Here is a 20,390-nt window from a genome sequence, read left to right on the forward strand (position 1 = left end):
GTGGAAGCACTCTTTTTGCCCCCCCAAAAAAACTTTTTGGGGGGTTTCAGAGGCTCTACCACTATTCAGGGTAAAACTCCCCTCCTTCCTTTAGCCCAGGAAGGAGGTTTTAAACCGCGGAACAGCTGATATCTGCTGTCCTCGGCGGTTTTAACACTGTCTCAGAAGGACGGCTAAAAAATAGCCGCCATCGACATCGTGACACCACCAGCCTTTTTTGATTTGAAAGAGGACTGGGAGTTGCGAGACTATTGGCGAAAACATAATATGGAAGAGAGAGATTTTACTTTTTTTTCTGATAGACATCAATCTTTTTCAAGAATTGATTTTTTTTTATTACAACGGATTTATATTTTAGGGTAAAGAATGTAAAGATTTTTCCAAGGACATTGACAGTTCATAGTCCTGTGTGGATGGAGTTAGCCATGGAAAAAGAGGAGAGAAGATCCTGGAGGCTGAACGAGAATTTATTTAGACAAGAAATGAATGTTCAGAAACTTAAAGATTATTTAAAGGAATATTTTATTTTAAATATGTATAAGGGAACTCCAATGTCAATGGTATGGGATGCAAGTAAAGCTTATATGTGTGGGGTTCTGATACAAATGAATAAGGCTTATAGACAAAAACAGTTGCAAAAACGTAAGGAGTTGGAATATGAGATTAAATTAAAAGAAAAAGCTTTAATTTTGAATCCTTTAGATGAGAAGGCAAAGGTAGCTATAAATTTACTTAAATCACAGTTTAATATGTTAATGGCTGATCAGACTGCAACCAATTTGCTTTATATGAAACAACACATTTTGCAATGCCAATAAGCCAGGGAGATGGCTGGCTTACCAACTGCAGAAGAAACAGAGGTTGAGAATTATAGATAAAATAAATTATAATGGTAAATTGTTTTTTCAGAAGGAATTGATTAAAAAATCTTTTTTGGATTATTATACCAAATTATATATGGGCAAAAAAGTACAGGGTTTAGATATAGATAAATATTTACAAGATGCTCATTTTTCTAAGTTAACAGAAGATCAGAAACAAGAGATTAAAGGACTTATTACTACAGATGAAATTATTATGGCAATTAAACAATTAAAACTAGGTAAAGCACTGATGGATTGACATCAATTTATTATAAAACTTTGATAGATGAGTTGATAGAACCTTTAAAGGAACTTTTTAACATGATATTACAGGGAACAGAGACCCCCCCCCCCCCCCGTCTTGGGGTAGGACTTTTATATCTTTGATTCCAAAAGAGATCAAGATCTTACTTTACCAAAAAACTATAGACCTATATCTCTTCTGAATGTAGATTATAAAATATTTTCAAAAATTTTAGCTAATAGACTTATGATTGTATTGAATCAAGTAATACATATGGATCAAACAGGTTTTATAACTGGAAGATATATGAAGAATAATGTTAGACAAATTGTCAATTTAATAGAATATTTGGATAAGAACAATCAGATCTCTGCAGGATTGATTTTTCTAGATGCTGAGAAAGCCTTTGATTAGGTAAATTGGCAATTTATGTTAAGATTGGTTGAGGAAATGAATTTTGGAGATAAAATTTTACAGGCTCTTCGAGCAATTTATCAAAGACAAACAGCACAACTTATAGTTAATGGAGGTTTATCTGAAGTATTTCAAATTGAAAAGGGGACTAGACAGGGTTGTCCATTGTCGCCTTTGTTGTTTGTTTTAACTTTGGAAATTTTGTTGATTAAAATTCGTGAATCATCTAAAATAAAAGGAATAGAGATTAATAAGAATAATTATAAATTAAGGGCTTTTGCAGATGATCTGGTTGTCACTTTGTCTCAACCAACTTATTCAGTAATGGAGTTCTTACAATTGATAAATCAATTTGGACAAGTCTCTCGCTTCAAAGTTAATAATAATAAGACTAAAATATTGCCCAAAAATATGACTAATTTGGATAAGGAGACTTTAGTTAGATTGACAGGTTTTGAAATTGTTAATAAGGTAAAATATTTGGGGGTATTTTTATCCGCTTCCAATGCAAAACGGTATAAAAATAATTATGAAAGGTTGTGGCTTAAAGTACAAAATGATTTAAACGATTGGAAAAAGTTGCAATTATCTTTGTTGGGGAGAATAGCAGCGGTTAAAATGAATGTTTTGCCAAAGTTTCTTTTTTTATTTCAAATGATACCTATTTTGAAGAACGAGGCAAGTTTAGATGAATGGCAGAAAGGTATTAATAAATTTATTTGGGCAGGGAAAAAACCAAGAGTAAAATTTAAAATTATACAAGATGTACGAGAGAGAGGTGGGCTCAAGGTACCGAATTTCAAATTGTATTATGATTCTGTGGTTTTAACATTGATTAGTGATTGGATTAATTTGACAAATGTAGATATACTCCTTTTGGAGGGGTGGGATTTATTATATGGATGGCATGCCTATTTAATTTATAATAAGAAGGTGGATAGGGCTTTTAAGTCTCATATTTTAAGAATTTCTCTACTTTGAGTTTGGAAGAAATATTATAGAATAGATTCAAGAATTCCATTATGGGCTGTCCCGGGGCATGCAATAGAAGGAATAAGGAAAGGAGTGAAGATGGACAGTATTTCTTATAAACAATTACTTAATTGGGATGGGAAGAATTGGCAATTAAAACATATAGATGAATTAGCACAAGAAAATATTATTTATTCGTGGTTTCAGTATAGACAATTATTGGAAAGGTGGAAGATAGATTATAAAGTGGGTTTGATTAGAGAGGATGAAAATTTATTGAAACAAATTAAAGATCAAAGTCGATTTCATATAAAAAGAATTTGTAATGTATTAGTGGAGTTGGATTCAGAAACAGAATTAGTTAAAGATTGCATGGTTAAATGGGCTCAAAATTTTGATGAGCCGGTTTTATTAGAAACATGGGAGATAATTTGGGTGAGGAATATTAAATTCACGCAAGCACAAAATTTACGGGAAAATTTTTATAAAATGTTTTACAGATGGCACCTTGATCCATAAAAGATGTCTTGTATATATTCAAATTTGCAACCTAAATGTTGGAGATGTGGTTGTTTGGATGCAACGTATTATCATATTTGGTGGTCATGTAAAAGTATAAAAGCTTTTTGGATAAAGATATGGTGGAATATTCAAAGAATTTTTAAGAGAAGGATAAAATTTACTCCACAATTGTTTTTGTTAGGTATTATTGTTGATTGTGATGATAAAGAAATTATTTTAATGTTAAATTTAATTACAGCTGCAAGGTTGTTGATAGGACAATATTGGAAGAAGGAATTTTTGCCTACCTTGGAGGAATGGTTTTTTAAAGTTTCTTATTTATCTGAAATGGCAAAAATTTCGGCTTATTTGAAAGATCAATCGCAAGAGAAATATCTCTTGGTGTGGAAAAAATGGATAAACTTTATACAGTATAAGTATGATATTAAAAGATATTATTTAGCTTTCGAATAATTTATGTTTAAAGTTTAAAGTTTAAGATAAGTATTTTTATTATATATATATATATATTGGACTTTTTTATTATATATATATATTGGATTTTTTTTTAATGTAACTTTTGTTTGGGGTTTACTTAAGTTTAAATGTTTTGTATTCTTAGTTCTAGTTAACCCTGTATTCAGCTTTGGGAAGAGGGGGGGAGGGTTTTTGGGAGGGTAGGGAGGTAGTGGGAGAGGGATTTTATTGTAAAATTGTAAAACTTTTAATAAAAAAAATGGCAAATATTTCTGTCATTTTTAATGAAAAAAAATGATTACAATAGCTGTGTTGTACTTCACATTTGATTACAAAAAGTTTTTTGATATGTTCGAATGTCTGAAATTCTTCAACATAGCTGCCTCTTTTCCCAAAATTTGTGGTGGATCTCCACTGCTGTTCCACCCATCCCAGGACTGCTGTAAAAAGCTGTGCAATTGACTCTGAAGTGCCACACAACTAATAATAATAACTCTGATTTTGTCAAAAGTGAAAGGAAGGAGAGAATTGTGGAACAAGAGACTAATTCTAGTTTAGTCCCAGTAATCACTTTCAGCTTTATATAGAACAATCTGCTGAACCAATCTATATGTGGAATAAGAGACGGCTTCTTTCCTGTAGTGCGGGGGTCCTCAACTTGGCAACTTTAAGACTGGTGGACTTCGCCAAGGTTGAGAACCCCTGCTGTAGTGTCAGAGCTAGTAATAAGAATCCAACTGGGGAAATGTAAAGCCTGAGAAGCTCTGATTTCACCCGTGGAAATACTTTATAAGAGAAATTCTTACATACATCTTCCTATTTCCATCTCTCATGTTGAAGTTTGAAAGGAAAGCTCTGTAAGATTGGATTGCTTCACATTTGGTCCATGTTGCATCTCAAACATATTTCTTGTTACAGGGCATTGAAGCTACTTGGTTCACACCTAACTCTCAGCCAAATCTCTCATGATTTGTCAACCCACCCATTTTTGCCCAGCCCATTATAAGAGCACTATATGTATTTATTTAACTGTACTGGATTATTTAGTAAAGTCCCGGTACTGTAACATCTGATATGGACCTTGTTGTCCCAGGTGACGATTGATCCAGTACAGGATTCTATTCCTGTTTTCTCACCATATTACATGGATTAGTGGATAAACTTAGTCTGGCTCTTCCCTTAAGATCTGTCTGGTATGCATGACTCTTCTGGTAGAATACATCGCTACCAGCACAGCTCTCAACCTTATTAGAGTATCAAAAGACCATGTCAAGAGCATACCCATGAAGGTTTATTATTATTATTATTATTATTATTATGGTTCGTCTCACAGTCAGCCAGATGTTTAGAACTGGCTTTGGCATTTTTATCCACCTATCAAGTCCTTCCCAAGGATCTGGTGTAGGCAGATGTTTGATAGTGTTAAAGGTATTGTCACAGGATGCAAGCTGTTCCAAGTAAAGCTCTCTTTTACAATTGACTGATAGTGATGTTGATGGTATTCAGTGGTGCTCCAAATGTTTGGGGATTGTATCCAAGGCACATATTACTGTTGGTACAAACTTTGCCTTTTTTGCCATAGTCATTTTACTTCTGTTTTCTGTTGTCCCTTTTTAATTAGAGGGTGGTGTTATTATTTTACTACTGAAATGTATATGATATTCTGCTTTTGCTAGTCAAGAGTCAGTTAGATTGACCCTTGTGTAACACAATGTATATTTATACTCTCAATATATTCTATATGTACACAGAGAATGGAAGGTATAATTAATAATACTGTATGCATTATATTTCATTCTGGAGTATTGACACAAATTATTATATTTGGCCGTATTCTTTGAGTCGGCCAATATTATCTCCATTAGCTCCATAAGAATTGGAGCCAAGGTTTTTATATCAGAAGTTTGATTTGAACTAGGGACTTTCAAATGCAAAGCTCAGTCTCTTAGCTATTACAATACACCATATCTCATTTAGACTATGTTTGGTACTCTGAGTCATGATCCTGTTCTGCTTCTGGGTCACTGCATCAAAAGTGAGATTGGATGCCTTGTAACAGTACACTCCAGCATGCTAATTGCACTTGGGCAACTCCTGCCATAGAAATGGGATACCAGATCCATTAGGCAGACACTAAGCATTCAGAAAACATGCAGCACATTATCTCACATGCATAATAGACAGGGATGCCTATTAGCACAACACTTGGTCAGCTGCAAAGTCTCAGCACTTTTTTTTTGTCTGATTAACAAATTAGGGTCCAATAGGTAGAATTTCTTTCAACAGAGTCATAAAAAACAACAGCAACAACCTGTCTACATTGCTAAAACTGCTAAGCTTAAAAGTATTTGCAAAATGTTTCAGCACATTCACTAATCCAAACACTTCATGCAGCACTTATACAGTGTTGGCTCTTAGGTACATTTAGGTAATTAAATACATGATTTTCAATATGTCTTTTTTTTTTTAACAAGATTTTATTAAGTTTATATAGATGAGGAAAAATAGGAACAATACAGGTATGGTAAAGGGAGGGGTGGAAGGAAAGGGGGAGGGGAAGGAAATAAGGAATTAGGGTAAAATAAGGATAGGTACAATCACATATTTCAACAAACAAGCTACCGTCTGAATCATAATAATGGGTAAATATCATATTCAACCATTTCTAGCGAAGGTTAGACTGTAACATATTAAAAACAATTAATAAACAAATACGTTGATCTATTAAGTAAACACTACTAATAAAATCTCAAAAAAATCCTAACAATCAAAAATAACAGATGAAAATCAGCAAATCAGGAAAAATAATCATATCATCAAAATGTTAGTTAGAACTCGATTAAAAATCAGTCATCTATTCTAAAATATTGAATCCTTCAAGTTCTAACGTGTCTCTAACCATTGATAAAATTTTTCCCATGTTCTAAAATAAATTGAATCATCTTTTTCTTTCATTTCTAATGTTAGTCTATCCATTTCTGCACACTCTAAAATTTTGGTAATTATAATCTGGTCAGATGGTAAATTCTCATTTTTCTAAAACTGGGCAAATACTATCTTTGCAGCAGTTAAAACATGCAATATCAAGTAGTCATTCTCTTTACCATAATTAGGTCTTAATATTCCTAAGAAAAACAATTCCGGCTTAAATTCTGTCTGTAGTTTCATCATCTTTTCCAACCATCTATGGATCTTAGACCAATATTTCTTAGCGATAGGGCATATCCACCAGGCATGGTAGTAAGTGCCTGGCTGTTGTTTACATTTCCAGCAGATATCCGAAACATTTTTAAACATTTTAAACATTTTCAATATGTCTTAAATCAGCATCGATTAGCATTGATTTGTACTACTGATTATTTTTCAACATAGTGATACTTTCAGATTTAGAAATATTTTGTAATAAGTTTTATAATTTTTAGAATAGGTTATACTATATATTGTGATTTCTCGGCTATTTTTTCTTTCCATTCAATCATGTCCAATTCTTGGAGTGCCTGGACAAGTCCCTGCAGTTTTCAGAAGTGGCTTGCCATTTCTTCCTTCCTAGGGCTGAGAGAATGTAATGTAACTGGTCGAAAGTCATGTAGCTGGCTTTGTGCCTAAGGCAAGGCTAGAATTCATTTTCCTGGTTTCTAGTCTGATGCCTTAACCACTATACCAAATTGGCTTTCGTTTCCAGCTATACTATTATGCTAAACTCTTTATGGTTGCACCTCCTCATGTAGACCTGCTATGCAATTTGAAGGTCGCCCTAGACTCACAACACCTGCTTCATGAGCAGCTGGCAGTTGTGCCTGGGAGGGCCTTTGTATAGCTTTATAGTTGTGCACTTATTGCACCTGTTCCTGGATCAAGAGGCTCTGCTCACAGTCACTGATGCCCTAGTCTAGGGGTCCCCAGCCCCTGGTCTGTGGACCAGTACCGGGCTGCAGCATGCCAGTAACCAGTACGCACAAACAAGTAAAGGCCCATCCGTGGGATGCAGGCAGCACACAAAACCACGTACCCTCCAGTCCGCTGAAAAACCTCTCTCTCCCCAGAACCAGTCCATGGTGCCCAAAAGGTTGGAGACCTCTGCCCTAGTTGCCTCTAGATTGGACTACTGTTATGCCCTCTACGTGGGGCTCTCTTGAAGAATATCCAGCAGCTTCAACTGGTACAGAGCAGTTATGTGTGCTCTGCAAGCTACATTGGCTGTCAGTTGGTTCCAGGTCCAATTCAAGGTGTGCTTTTTCACGTTTAAAGCCCTTCAACTATTATGGCTACCCATCTCACAAATGCAATTCTGGGCAGCTAATAGAGTCAAACAATACAATATAAATACAACATAAAATACATTTTTTGTTATTTGATATGATTATTACACTGAACATTTTAAAAAGAACTATAATTGACCTAGTGTATCTTAATGATTATATTTGACTTGTAGTTGGATTTGGATTTGACTTGTACTTCAAAAATGTCTGTGAGCAGTTTCTTTTTGAAAAATGTGATATGTATATAAATGGATGATCTGTAAATAAGTATTGCTTCTTGTGAACTGGAAATAATGATTCCATTAATGGAGCCTTAGATCATATTATACTCTTTTACAGTTGTATAACACCACTAATTCACATTTAGCTTGTGACCTAAGATTCATTTCTTACTAAGTTGATTACCTTATGACCTAAGATTCATTTCACACTAAAGTCAGCTACCCCATTATATACCCCTGTGTTTGATTCCCTGCTGCCTCCCAAAAAAACAGAATTTTCTAGTTTGTTATATTTCAGATAATGTTTTATTCTATTATGGTAATTTGGAATATTATTACAGTACTATCTTCTGAAGTGTTACTTATTTTTCCTAGTTTTCTGTCCTATGCAAATGTGATAATTTTCTCTGCTTCATTTAAGTAACTGATAAAAGATATTGTAAAACTATTGGTTTTGCAATACTCAAAACCTCTTTTCAGACTAATAAGAAACTAATTAATGATCATCTCTTGAATATGCTTTTCAGTTAACTGTGACACTTTAGTCTTAACAATGCTATAAATTATATTTTACCAAATACATTCGATTGCATTATCAACTGAATTGCTGAAATCAAGATAAAGTAGACCACTAGCATCAATAGAGCTCATTAATCTAATTACCCAATCAAAAGGTATGATTAAGAGATAATCTGGGCAAGGTCATGCTGGTTTCTGTCTTGCTATTACCAACTTCTTATTACAATTCTTACTAATTACTTTGCCATGATTTAATTATCTTCCTTAGTTCTGAAGTCATATTCCAATATTCCATTCTTGAATATAAGAAAATTTTTTGCTTCTCCCTCATGCTTGTAGCTTTCATCCTGTTTCTCCTGAGAGTACTTCAATAAGTATTTTTATGCTGCCAGTATCATTTTTGCCATATAATAGATTGATCATTAATCATTTTTTTTATTTTAAATGTTTCTGTAAAATATTATTTTAATTCAGGAACTTCCATGTCCTTTGCCGAATCTCTCTGACAAGGAAATGGAAGAAGTAATAACTATGAAGTCAACGGAAGATTCTCAGGAGTCCATGAGAATAGCTTGGCGTTACCAGAACAAACCAAAGCAGGAGGTAAATAATATTTTACAATTTTATTGTAAACCATCAAGATTTTAAAGGGAAATTCTACATTAACAAACATAAAACAATGTTTGAATAATCTCTGAACATTGTACATGAGGGATATGATGTCAGTATAGAGCATTCTAAAACTTTTTTTAAAATGAATATTCTTTGAACAATCTTAAAAGCATTCTGTGAATTGCTGTTGGCTTTGGATCAGTTTAGTTTTGCTATCCAAACTAATATTTTATTCATGGATTGAGAGGAAATGTTGACTTTGAATATTACACTGAAATAATTGGGAAAGAACTCAGTACAAACCTTTTCAATAAAAATTGACAGTGCACATGAGCTTTTAGCATAGAGGTTGTTGAAAGTTGTTTAATATAACATTGTTGAAGTTGACTAGTAGTACTCGCAAAGAACAAGAGCGGAGGTCAAAATGAACCAAATAGTATGCTTATTCTAATCTATCTTAATCTGTTAAAAGAATGAATTAAAGATTAATGTAAGGATAGATCAGTGATGGGATTCAAATATGTGAATAACCAGTTCTCTGTGTGGATGCTGCTTCCAGAAGTCCATTCTGGGCCTGGGCAACAAAAAATTAGCTACCGGTTCTTCCGAACTAGTGCGAACTGGCTGAATTCCACCACTGGGATAGATGATGTTGAAGCCATTTAAAACAGGGTGAAAAGATTTATGTTACAGAGTGCCATGGAAGTGCATGCAAGTATTATTAATGGAAGTATGAAAAATAATTCTTGCTAAAATGAGGGGGGAAAGCATTAAAACAATTGCTGCAAAAATGAAAAGAAGAGATAAGCTTGAATTGTAAAATGTTTTCCATGAATATGAAGCTGAAGATTGGTTACTGAATGTTAATAATAAGGTATATGAGAGAATAAACTAAACGCTTAGCAAATTATTCAACACTGGGCAGAAAATTAGACAAGAATGTATGATATTTCCTTGGTTGTTTAATAGATGGATCAGTGAATGTATAAGATATATTTCTAGTCACCTTAGATGTATGTTGATTGGGACCTGGATGTGTGTATAGTTTTCATACAGCTAATGCTATATTGCTGATTGAGATCCCAAATTATTTTCAGTGAATGTTGGATGGATTATATGATGCAATAAGAACTTCAACATTATTATATGCAAGATCATAGTTGTTAGAAATTATAAATAAATGGGAAAAGGAAGCAGATAAATGAATTTGTGTAAATAGGAATGTTTACTGAAGATGGGAAAATTAATGAGAAAAAATTGTGCAAATGGTGACATGATAAACGGATGGTATAGGATGATCTGTTGCAAGGAAAATATTTGTTAAAACAAGCAAAACTCTATAAGAGCATGTTTCTTCCCTCTTTATTATATGGAAGTTGGAATTTATGTGAGGAGAAACAGAAAGAAATAGTATTCTAGGGGCATGAGGTATTCAAGAAGTATGTGAGGTAAAGCTACGGGAGGTACAGTCAATAATTAAAGAGTAACAAATAAAGATGTTGAATACAAAATGACCATTTTTAAAAAAACAGCGTTTAGGTAGTTTAGTAATAAGTAAAATGAATGATGACTGAATCATAGAACATATATGTAAAGAATTAATAGTTTATATGAGTGTTTTTAGTTGCCTACACACACACACACACACACACACACACACACACATTTAGACAGAAACTGTCTATTTGGACCAGAACAAAGCCAGCATTTGAGTAAGTAGTATTGTCAGTCCACTAATACAGAAAACTAGTTATTCACCCACATGTATGATCCACAGAGAGCATGATTTTAACTGTCTTAGGTTGGTCATTAATAATACTCTCCTCATTCCCATCTATGGATTTATTTTTGTTCTTTCCCTGATGTAGAGAGGGCATCTCTGACAGTGACTGGAAATGACAAGAGTTACACATTAGGCACTGAGAATAGTAAGAGGGAAGTCAAGTTTTCACTAAAAGTTTGTGTTTTGGCATATTTTAGAATGAAGTTTTGTAGAGGCAATGCAGACATGACCAAATAATTTCATTTGTACCGGCTTCCCTCCAGGGTTTCCATAAAGAATTAGGATTTAATGACTCTCTTAAAACATAACAGGATTTCACTAAAAAAAAAAAAATCATAGTCAAATATTTAAACTAAAAAAGAATATATTGTTGTAGTATTCTCCTATAAACTTCCCATTTTGTTTTATTGGTTTTATTATTCTGATATAAATCAGATTCAATTTTATTCTAAAAAATAAAATTGAAATAAGACAAAGTAGTTTTATATGGCTTGGCAAGTTTAATTTTTTATGTGGCTGTACAAAGCTGATTAAACATTTCTATCCAAGAAATGATCTGTACATGATAAAATGCCAAGAACACCGGACAATCATATAATCTTAACTGCATTATTAATAGGAAACTTCTGATGAGTACGACCCTTGTGTTCACTCCTGAACCTCTGTCTGGAAAATTAAATAGCAAATTAACTGCAGTTCCTAAATGACCTTGGAGACTTTATCTCTGAATATATACTGCTTTATATCATTGTTTTTCCATCTTTGTTCCTCTCATTCTCTAGTTGTTTCAACCTTTGCACTTTGTTCAGCTAGAATAAAAACTTCAAGCAAGAGCTTTTTAAAATCCTTCTTTTCATAGCACTCATTACTCCCAAAGATCAATGAAATTCTTAAGGGTGATGCTCTATTAGTTACAAAGTTGCATACCAGGGTAAATATACATAAATGAAAGTGGTGTGCATCTCTGACCTAGTATCTATTCCTGTATTCATAGCTGCTTTTACTATCCCAGTTTTCATCCACATTTAATCAGTCTAAATTATATTCTGTTTTTCAGATGCATAAAGAGCAGTCAGAATAGACAAATTCTAATGTTTTGCTTCCTTTTGATTTTATTATTTTATATTTTAGACTATGGCAAAATAACGCTAAGTGAAATGATTTGAGCACTACTTTAATTTGCCCTGAATGCTTCAAGGTCCAAAACTTGAACTGAAAGACAGTTGAAAAAATTAAGAGTTAGGGTTAGAGATAATTCAGTTCAATGTATTGTATTTGATTTCTTTTTTCTTTTGGTCTTTCTTTGTTATATACTGTGTGCAGGTAGACACACAGACACACAAACACATACTGTGCACACATATCCTTACCTCTATGTTTGTTTGTTTGTTTTGCAGGTATTTTATAGACTACTTTTTATTAATGTCTAGTTTCCTGTCACCGTCTTCTACTAAATTTTGTTGAAGCAGCATCACTTATCCTGCATCCTCTGATCATCTTGTAGGGCAAAGTTCAAAGGCTATTTTGTAGAGCCAATACTGTCATACTGTACAAAATAACATCAACTATAGTTAGCATTTTTAAATATATATATAATAAAACAATCACAGATAATCAATGTAATTATCCTTGATTAGAGGTACTGCAGTGGTAAATGCTTCTTTGAGAGTAGTTCTCCCGACTCTTAAAGACATCGTGGTTTATCCTTTTTGTGAAGTCAGCCTTCAGTTCCAAAGTGTCTTGGAGGAAACAGAATAACAGAGTTGGAATGAACTGCTCAAGCAGGAGACCCTATAAAATTTCAGACAAATGTTATGCAATCCTTAATGGAGCACCCGCCTCTTCTAGAGGCAAACCATTCCACTGATTAATAGTTCCCACTCTCAGGAAATTTCTCCTTAGTTCTAGGTTGCTTCCCTTGTTGAAAAGTTTCTATCTGCTACTTCTCGTCCTGCCTTCTAATAGGTTGGCCCTCTCTTTGTGACAGCCCTCAGATATTGGAAGATTGCTATCATGTTACCCCTAGTCCTTCTCTTCGTTAGACTAGATATACCCAAGTTCCTGCAACCCTGGCCCTTGAGCTCCTACAGCCCTGCCTAGCCCAGCTGCACTTCCCCAAGGGGGTGCCCAGCTGTGTTTACTTCCTTGAGGCTGCTGCTGCTGTGCTTATTCTCCTTGGCCAGGTTGCTCATGGTGGGTTGTTGTTGTTAATTGCGAAGTCGTGTCCGACCCGTCGCGACCCCATGGACAATGTTCCTCCAGGTCTTCCTGTCCTCTACCATCTTCTGGAGTCCATTTAAATTCACACCTACTGCTTCAGTGACTCCATCCAGCCATCTCATTCTCTGTCGTCCCCTTCTTCTATTGCCCTCAATCTTTCCCAGCATTAGGCTCTTCTCCAGTGAATCCTTCCTTCTCATTAGGTGGCCAAAGTATTTGAGTTTCAACTTCAGGATCTGGCCTTCTAAAGAGCAGTCGGGGTTGATCTCTTCTAGGACTGACCGGTTTGAACGCCTTGCAGTCCAAGGGACTCGCAGGAGTCTTCTCCAGCACCATAGTTCAAAGGCCTCAATTCTTTGGCGCTCAGCCTTTCTTATGGTCCAACTTTCACAGCCATACATTGCAACTGGGAAAACCATGGCCTGGACTATACGCACTTTTGTTGGCAGGGTGATGTCTCTGCTTTTTAGTATGCTGTCTAGATTTGCCATAGCTTTCCTCCCCAGGAGCAAGCGTCTTTTAATTTCTTGGCTGCAGTCCCCATCTGAGGTGATCTTGGAGCCCAGAAAAATAAAATCTGTCACTACCTCCATTTCTTCCCCATCTATTTGCCAGGAATTGAGAGGGCCGGATGCCATGATTTTGGTTTTCTTAATGTTGAGTTTCAAGCCAACTTTTGCACTCTCCTTCTTCACCCGCATCAAGAGGCTCTTTAGTTCCTCTTCACTTTCTGCCATTAGAGTGGTATCATCTGCATATCTTAGGTTGTTGATATTTCTCCCGGCAATCTTAATTCCAACTTTTGATTCATCTAGCCCTGCCTTTCTCATGATGTGCTCCGCATATAAGTTAAATAGGCAGGGTGACAGTATACAGCCTTGCCGGACTCCTTTTCCAATTTTGAACCAATCAGTGGTTCCGTGTTCGGTTCTCACTGTTGCTTCTTGACCCGCATATAGGTTTCTCAGGAGACAAATGAGATGGTCTGGTACTCCCATCTCTTTAAGAACTTGCCACAATTTGTTGTGATCCACACAATCAAAGGCTTTTGCATAGTCAATGAAGCAGAAGTAGATGTTTTTCTGGAACTCCCTGGCTTTCTCCATGATCCAGCGTATGTTGGCAATTTGATCTCTAGTTCCTCTGCCTCTTCAAAATCCTGCCTGTACTTCTGGTAGTTCTCGATCCACATACTGCTGGAGTCTAGCTTGTAGGATTTTAAGCATAACTTTACTAGCATGTGAAATGAGTGCAATGGTGCGATAGTTTGAACATTCTTTGGCATTGCCTTTCTTTGGAATTGGAATGTAAACTGACCTTTTCCAATCCTGTGGCCACTGTTGAGTTTTCCAAATTTGCTGGCAAATTGAGTGTAGTACTTTTACTGCATCGTCTTTTAAGATTTTGAATAGCTCAGCTGGAATACTGTCACCTCCACTAGCTTTGTTGTTGCTCAGATCATGGTGGGTGCAGGAGGGCAAAGTGCGTGGGTTAGAGGGAGGCCCACTCCCTCTCCATGTGAGGAGACCTGGCTTTGTAACCAAAGCATCCTCAGCAATAGGATGGGAGACGACCAGGAGACGGCAAAAGAGCAACAGGGCTGCTGGTGGTCAAGTGCTAAGGCAGGACTTCCCTCAGGCCCTCCCTCCTTCTCACTCCAATCTCCTTCCTTCCTCCCTCCCTCCCCTCCTTCCCTGCCTCCCTCCTTTTTATTCCCATCTCCTTCCTTCCATTTCTTTCTTCCTGTTTCCCTCCCCTCCTTCCTTCCCTCCTTCCTTCCCTCCCTGTCTCTGTGCCCAGGAAGGGACAAGGGGATGGGGAGAGATGGGCAGTGCTTCTTTCAAAGAATAACAGAGTTGGAAGAGACCTTTGAGGACTTCAAGTCCAACCCCCTGTTCAAGCAGGGGACCTATACCATTCCAGACAATGGAATATCCAATTTCTTCTTAAAAGCCTCCACTGATAGAGCATCCAGGCAAGCCTTTTGGAAATAGGTTGATCCCTTCTGAAGGCAAGCCTTTTGGAAATAGGTTGATCCTTTCTTCTCTGTGGCAGTCCATCAAATATTGGAACACTGCTATCATGTCACCACCCCTAGTCCTTTTCACTAAGCTAGACATACCCAATTCCCACAAACATTTGTCTTATGTTTTAGCTTCCAGCCCCCTAATCATCTTTGCTTACCATCCATTTAGACCAGATGGTTCCCTGGTTTGGTTTATAGAACAGTGGCCATGAGCAGAGCCTTCTCAGAGAAAGCACCCCAATTATAGAACTTTCTCCCAAGAAAAATATAAACAGTGCATCCCTCACCCGTTTAGAGGCAACTCCAAACACACTGTTCAGCCAGGCATATGTAGAACAACAACACATTTTATGGTCAAACAGCATTAAGTAAATTACTACTAATATATTTCTTTCTTAAAATACACACTTTTAATATTATTTTAAGCAGTGCTGGTGATGCTTTACAATAGCTATCTTTGAGAGTTTTCTTATAAACCACCCTGGATTTCTCTGAAACATTTAATTTTGAATTAGACATTGATTTAATAAATTAGGCAGAAGAAACAAATGTTTAAATACACCTAAATCCCACAGACCTACTGCCTCCTAGGCTCATACTGCAGAGAAAATAAGGCATTCCATTTCTAGCCAGCATAGCCACAGGATGATGAGAACTGTGGTCCATGACACCTAAATGACATTAGTTTGGGTAAGGCTGGATTAAATTACAAAAGAGCAGATGAGAGGAAGTAGAAGCAAGAAACACTTTCTACATCTCCGACAAAATAATTGGCGGGAGGGGGGGGCAGTTGATTTGCCCTTTTAATTTCAACTCACACCAATTCCTCTTAACTTCCCATTAATCCAAAGAGTTCTATTATCGTCTGGATTTTAGAGAGGGGAGGCGGCAAGAATAGACCACAAAGCCAATCTGCGAGTTTGCTCTCTTGCCTGCCTGCACACCACCTTCCCGAGGCAGCGTGTGTGTGTGTGTGTGTGTGTGTGTGTGTGTGTGTGAGAGAGAGAGAGAGAGAGAGAGAGAGAGAGAGAGAGAGAGAGAGAGAGAGAGAGAGAGAGAGAGATCCCCTTTTTGTAAGTTTGCTTACTCTGTTTGCAATGCTCCCCGTTTCCCACACTTTTGCTTCCCTGCTGGCTCAGTCTCTCTCTCTCTCTCTCTCTCACACACACACACACACACACACACACAAACCCTCTCCCTGCTTTCTCCTCCTTCTTGCTCTTTTCCTCCAGCTGCAACTAAACGGAGTGGGAGGAGGTTAAAAAAAAGAGGGGAGGAGAAAGGGGAAAGTTCCCCTTTTATGTAATACCTCAGTTTCCTCCTCCTCCTCTTCCCTTTCCCTCCTGGCTCTTTCTCTCTCTCTCTCTCTCTCTCTCACACACACACACACACACACACACACACACAGAGAGAGAGAGAAAGAGAGAGAGAGACCCTTCCTGCTTTCTCCTCCTTCTCACCCTTTCCAGATGCCACAGAGGCTCACACATTGCCGGCCTCCAGGCTGCGGCTCTGCATTTGGTGTGAGTGCTGAGTTCCCCTTTCCAGCCCTACCATGTGGCGAAGAGGGCAACCAGGAGCCAGCTGACACTCGGCTTGTGCCACCACATACTCCCATCTCCACACCTTTCATTCCACAGGCCGGGCATGTCCTAGGGCGCCATGCTTAAAGAACGCCATGGCCCGAGTGAGGAAAGGCCTGGCCTGGCAAAGCAAAGTCAGACGAGGAGAGGCCTGGCAAAGCGGGGCATGGCCAGGCATGACAGAGTTAGGCTGGGAGTGGGGGTAAGGCAAATGAGCTGCTGCTGTGCACTCCCAGCCCCGAGCTTTGCCATTTCATGTGTGTGCGCCGGGGGGACAACCAGCCAGGTTGGGGTGGGCCAGGGCTGTCCCACTTCTGGGACAGCCCTGAGGGCCAAATCTGGGCCCTCCACGGCCTGGATCCGGCCCACAGACCTTGTGTTTCACATGTCTGATCAAGACCCTTTTCAGCAGGGTTTCCAACATGATTATAGCTCTGAGATAGCTTTGGTTGTGCTTTTTAATATCCTTTGGCAGACTCAGGATGGAATGGTACATCCATCATGGCCTCCTTGATCTTTCAGCGGCTTTTGATACCATCACCCATGGCTTTTTTCTGTACTGAGCTAGGAGCTTGGGAGTGGGGATTACCCACTTCTTCCTTTGAGGCTGGTTCTAGACATTTTTTGGGAGAAAGAGATCTAGCCTTAAGCACTATTCTAAATTTTGCCTCAGGGCTGAATTGCCTTCTCACTCAATATTCAACATCTACAGTATACTGCTGAACAAGATCATTTTTTCAACATACAGTGGGGCAAAAAAATATTTAGTCAGCCACTAATTGTGCAAGTTCTCCCACTTAAAAAGATGAGAGAGGCCTGTAATTGTCATCAACTATGAGAGACAAAATGAGAAAACAAATCCAGACAATCACATTGTCTGATTTGGAAAGAATTTATTTGCAAATTATGGTGGAAATAAGTATTTGGTCACCTACAACAAGCAAGATTTCTGGCTCTCACAGACCTGTAACTTCTTCTTTAAGAGGCTCCTCTGTCCTCCACTCATTACCTGTATTAATGGCACATGTTTGAACTTGTTATCAGTATAAAAGACACCTGTCCACAACCTCAAACAGTCATACTCCAAACTCCACTATGGTGAAGACCAAAGAGCTGTCGAAGAACACCAGAAACAAAATTGTAGACCTGCATCAGGCTGGGAAGACTGAATCTGCAATAGGCAAGCAGTTTGGTGTGAAGAAATCAACTGTGGGAGCAATAATTAGAAAATGGAAGACATACAAGATCACTGATAATCTCCCTCGATCTAGGGCTCCACGCAAGATCTCACCCCGTGGGGTCAACATGATCACAAGAATGATGAGCAAAAATCCCAGAACCACACGGGGGGACCTAGTGAATGACCTGCAGAGAGCTGGGACCAACGTAACAAAGGCAACCATCAGTAACATACTACGCCACCAGGGACTCAGATCCTGCAGTGCCAGACTGTCCCCCTGCTTAAGCCAGTACATGTCCGGGCCCATCTGAAGTTTGCTAGAAAGCATTTGGATGATCCAGAAGAGGATTGAGAGAATGTAATATGGTCAGATGAAACCAAAGTAGAACTGTTTGGTAGAAACACAACTCGTCATGTTTGAAGGAGAGAGAATGCTGAGTTGCATCCAAAGAACACCATACCTACTGTGAAGCATGGGGGTGGCAACATCATGCTTTGGGGCTGTTTCTCTGCAAAGGGACCAGGACGACTGATCCGTGGAAAGAATGAATGAGGGCATGTATCATGAGATTTTGAGTGCAAACCTCCTTCCATCAGCAAGGGCATTGAAGATGAAACGTGGCTGGGTCTTTCAGCATGACAATGATCCCAAACACACCGCCCGGGCAACGAAGGAGTGGCTTCGTAAGAAGCATTTCAAGGTCCTGGAGTGGCCTAGCCAGTCTCCAGATCTCAACCCCATAGAAAACCTTTGGAGGGAGTTGAAAGTCCGTGTTGCCCAGCAACAGCCCCAAAACATCACTGCTCTAGAGGAGATCTGCATGGGGGAATGGGCCAACATACCAGCAACAGTGTGTGCCAACCTTATGAAGACTTACAGAAAACGTTTGACCTCTGTCATTGCCAACAAAGGATATATAACAAAGTATTGAGATGAACTTTTGATATTGACCAAATACTTATTTTCCACCATAATTTGTAAATAAATTATTTCCAAATGATTGTCTGGATTTGTTTTCTCATTTTGTCTCTCAGTTGAGGTCTACCTATGATGACAATTACAAGCCTCTCTCATCTTTTTAAGTGAGAGAACTTGCACAATTGGTGGCTGACTAAATACTTTTTTGCCCCACTGTATACTATGATATTCAATTACACTTCTCTACCCTGCCAACCAAATATTGCTGTCAAGATTCTTTCCCACTGTTAGAGACAGTGGGATCTGAATAGAGAATACCAGCCTTTAGCTCAACTTTAGCAAGACGTGAGTGGCTGTAGGTTTTGGACTCCCAGGATCTAATGATTTCCCACTTTGAATGAAGTAGCACTACCTCAGATAAAATTGGTGGGTATTTGGGGAATCCTTTTGGTCTCAGAATTCCTACTTGAAGAGTAAGTGCCAGTTATAACTTAAGAGACCTTTGCACAAATCCATTTTTTTGTAAACTGTTCACATTTTTAGATTGGATCACTTATATTTTAGTTACGTCCTCTTTGTATGTTTGCAGTACACTCTACATGGAACTGCCCTTGAAGAATATTCAGAACTGAGACTGCCCAGACCTAAGCAGTTTTGAACACACTGCATGAAACTTCATTGCTTTATGAGCTATACTGGTTTCCACTAAGTTTCTAGTGCAATTCATCTATGAAGCCCAACATAGCAGAGGCCAGGTTATTTGAATGACTGCCTGTCTCTAATTGTGCCTGCTCATCACACTATATCTGGGAGAAATAGCATGTTCTGAGTCCCTTTTTGCTCTCCTATTCATTTTTTGCTTAATTAAAAATGATTAAATCATCAACATCTCTTCCACATTCATAAATAAGCATTGCTGATAAAATAATTTGAAAAGTTTTACATAGTTTTATTATTTTGAGAGAACTGGAATGAACCTAATGAACAACTACTTAAATGGGAGCCAGCAGTGTGTTGCAGCTGCCAAAAAACCCAACGCAGTCCGAGACTATATCAACAAAGGGATAGAATCAAGATTACGTGAAGTGTTAGTACCACTTTATAATGTTTTGGTAAGACCACATTTGGAATACTGCATCCAGTTTTGGTCATTGCTATATAAAAAAGATATTGAGACTCTAGAAAGAGTGCAGAGAAAAGCAACAAAGATGTTTAGGGAACTGAGGCTAAATCATATAAAGATCAGTTACAGGAACTCAGTATGTCTAGTCTAGTGAAGAGAAGAACTAGGAGTGACACGATAGCAGTCTTCCAATAACTGAGGGGCTATGACATAGAGGGGGTCAACCTATTCTCTAAAGCACCTAAAGGATACGAAGTAACGGATGGAAACTTATCAAACAGGAATCCATTAATTCCTATTAATCAGTAGAATGGCTTAGCTCCAGAAGTTGTGGGTGCTCCATCACTAGAGGGTGGACAGTCATTTCTCTGAAATAGTATAGGGTCTCCTACTTGAGCAGGGGGGTTGTCTAGAAGACCTTCAAGATCCCTTCCAACTCTGTTATTCTGTTATCTTCTTCATTTGGGACATTTA

The 20,390-nt window shown here is 37.7% G+C and overlaps 1 protein-coding gene across 3 annotated transcripts in view; it reads left to right on the plus strand.

Moving 5' to 3' along the window:
- Positions 1 to 20,390, plus strand: part of ELP4 (elongator acetyltransferase complex subunit 4) — a 141,545-nt gene that overhangs the window by 32,243 nt on the left and 88,912 nt on the right. For all 3 annotated transcript variants that reach the window (XM_039355912.1, XM_039355914.1, XM_039355913.1), the window contains one exon: positions 8,945 to 9,073. In XM_039355912.1, the coding sequence (XP_039211846.1) occupies positions 8,945 to 9,073 (129 nt within the window). The remainder of the gene's footprint in view (positions 1 to 8,944; positions 9,074 to 20,390) is intronic.

The sequence above is a fragment of the Crotalus tigris genome, unplaced genomic scaffold, assembly GCF_016545835.1.
Source record: "Crotalus tigris isolate CLP2741 ecotype Arizona unplaced genomic scaffold, ASM1654583v1 scf7180000018777.2418813, whole genome shotgun sequence".
Lineage (NCBI taxonomy): Eukaryota > Metazoa > Chordata > Lepidosauria > Squamata > Viperidae > Crotalus > Crotalus tigris.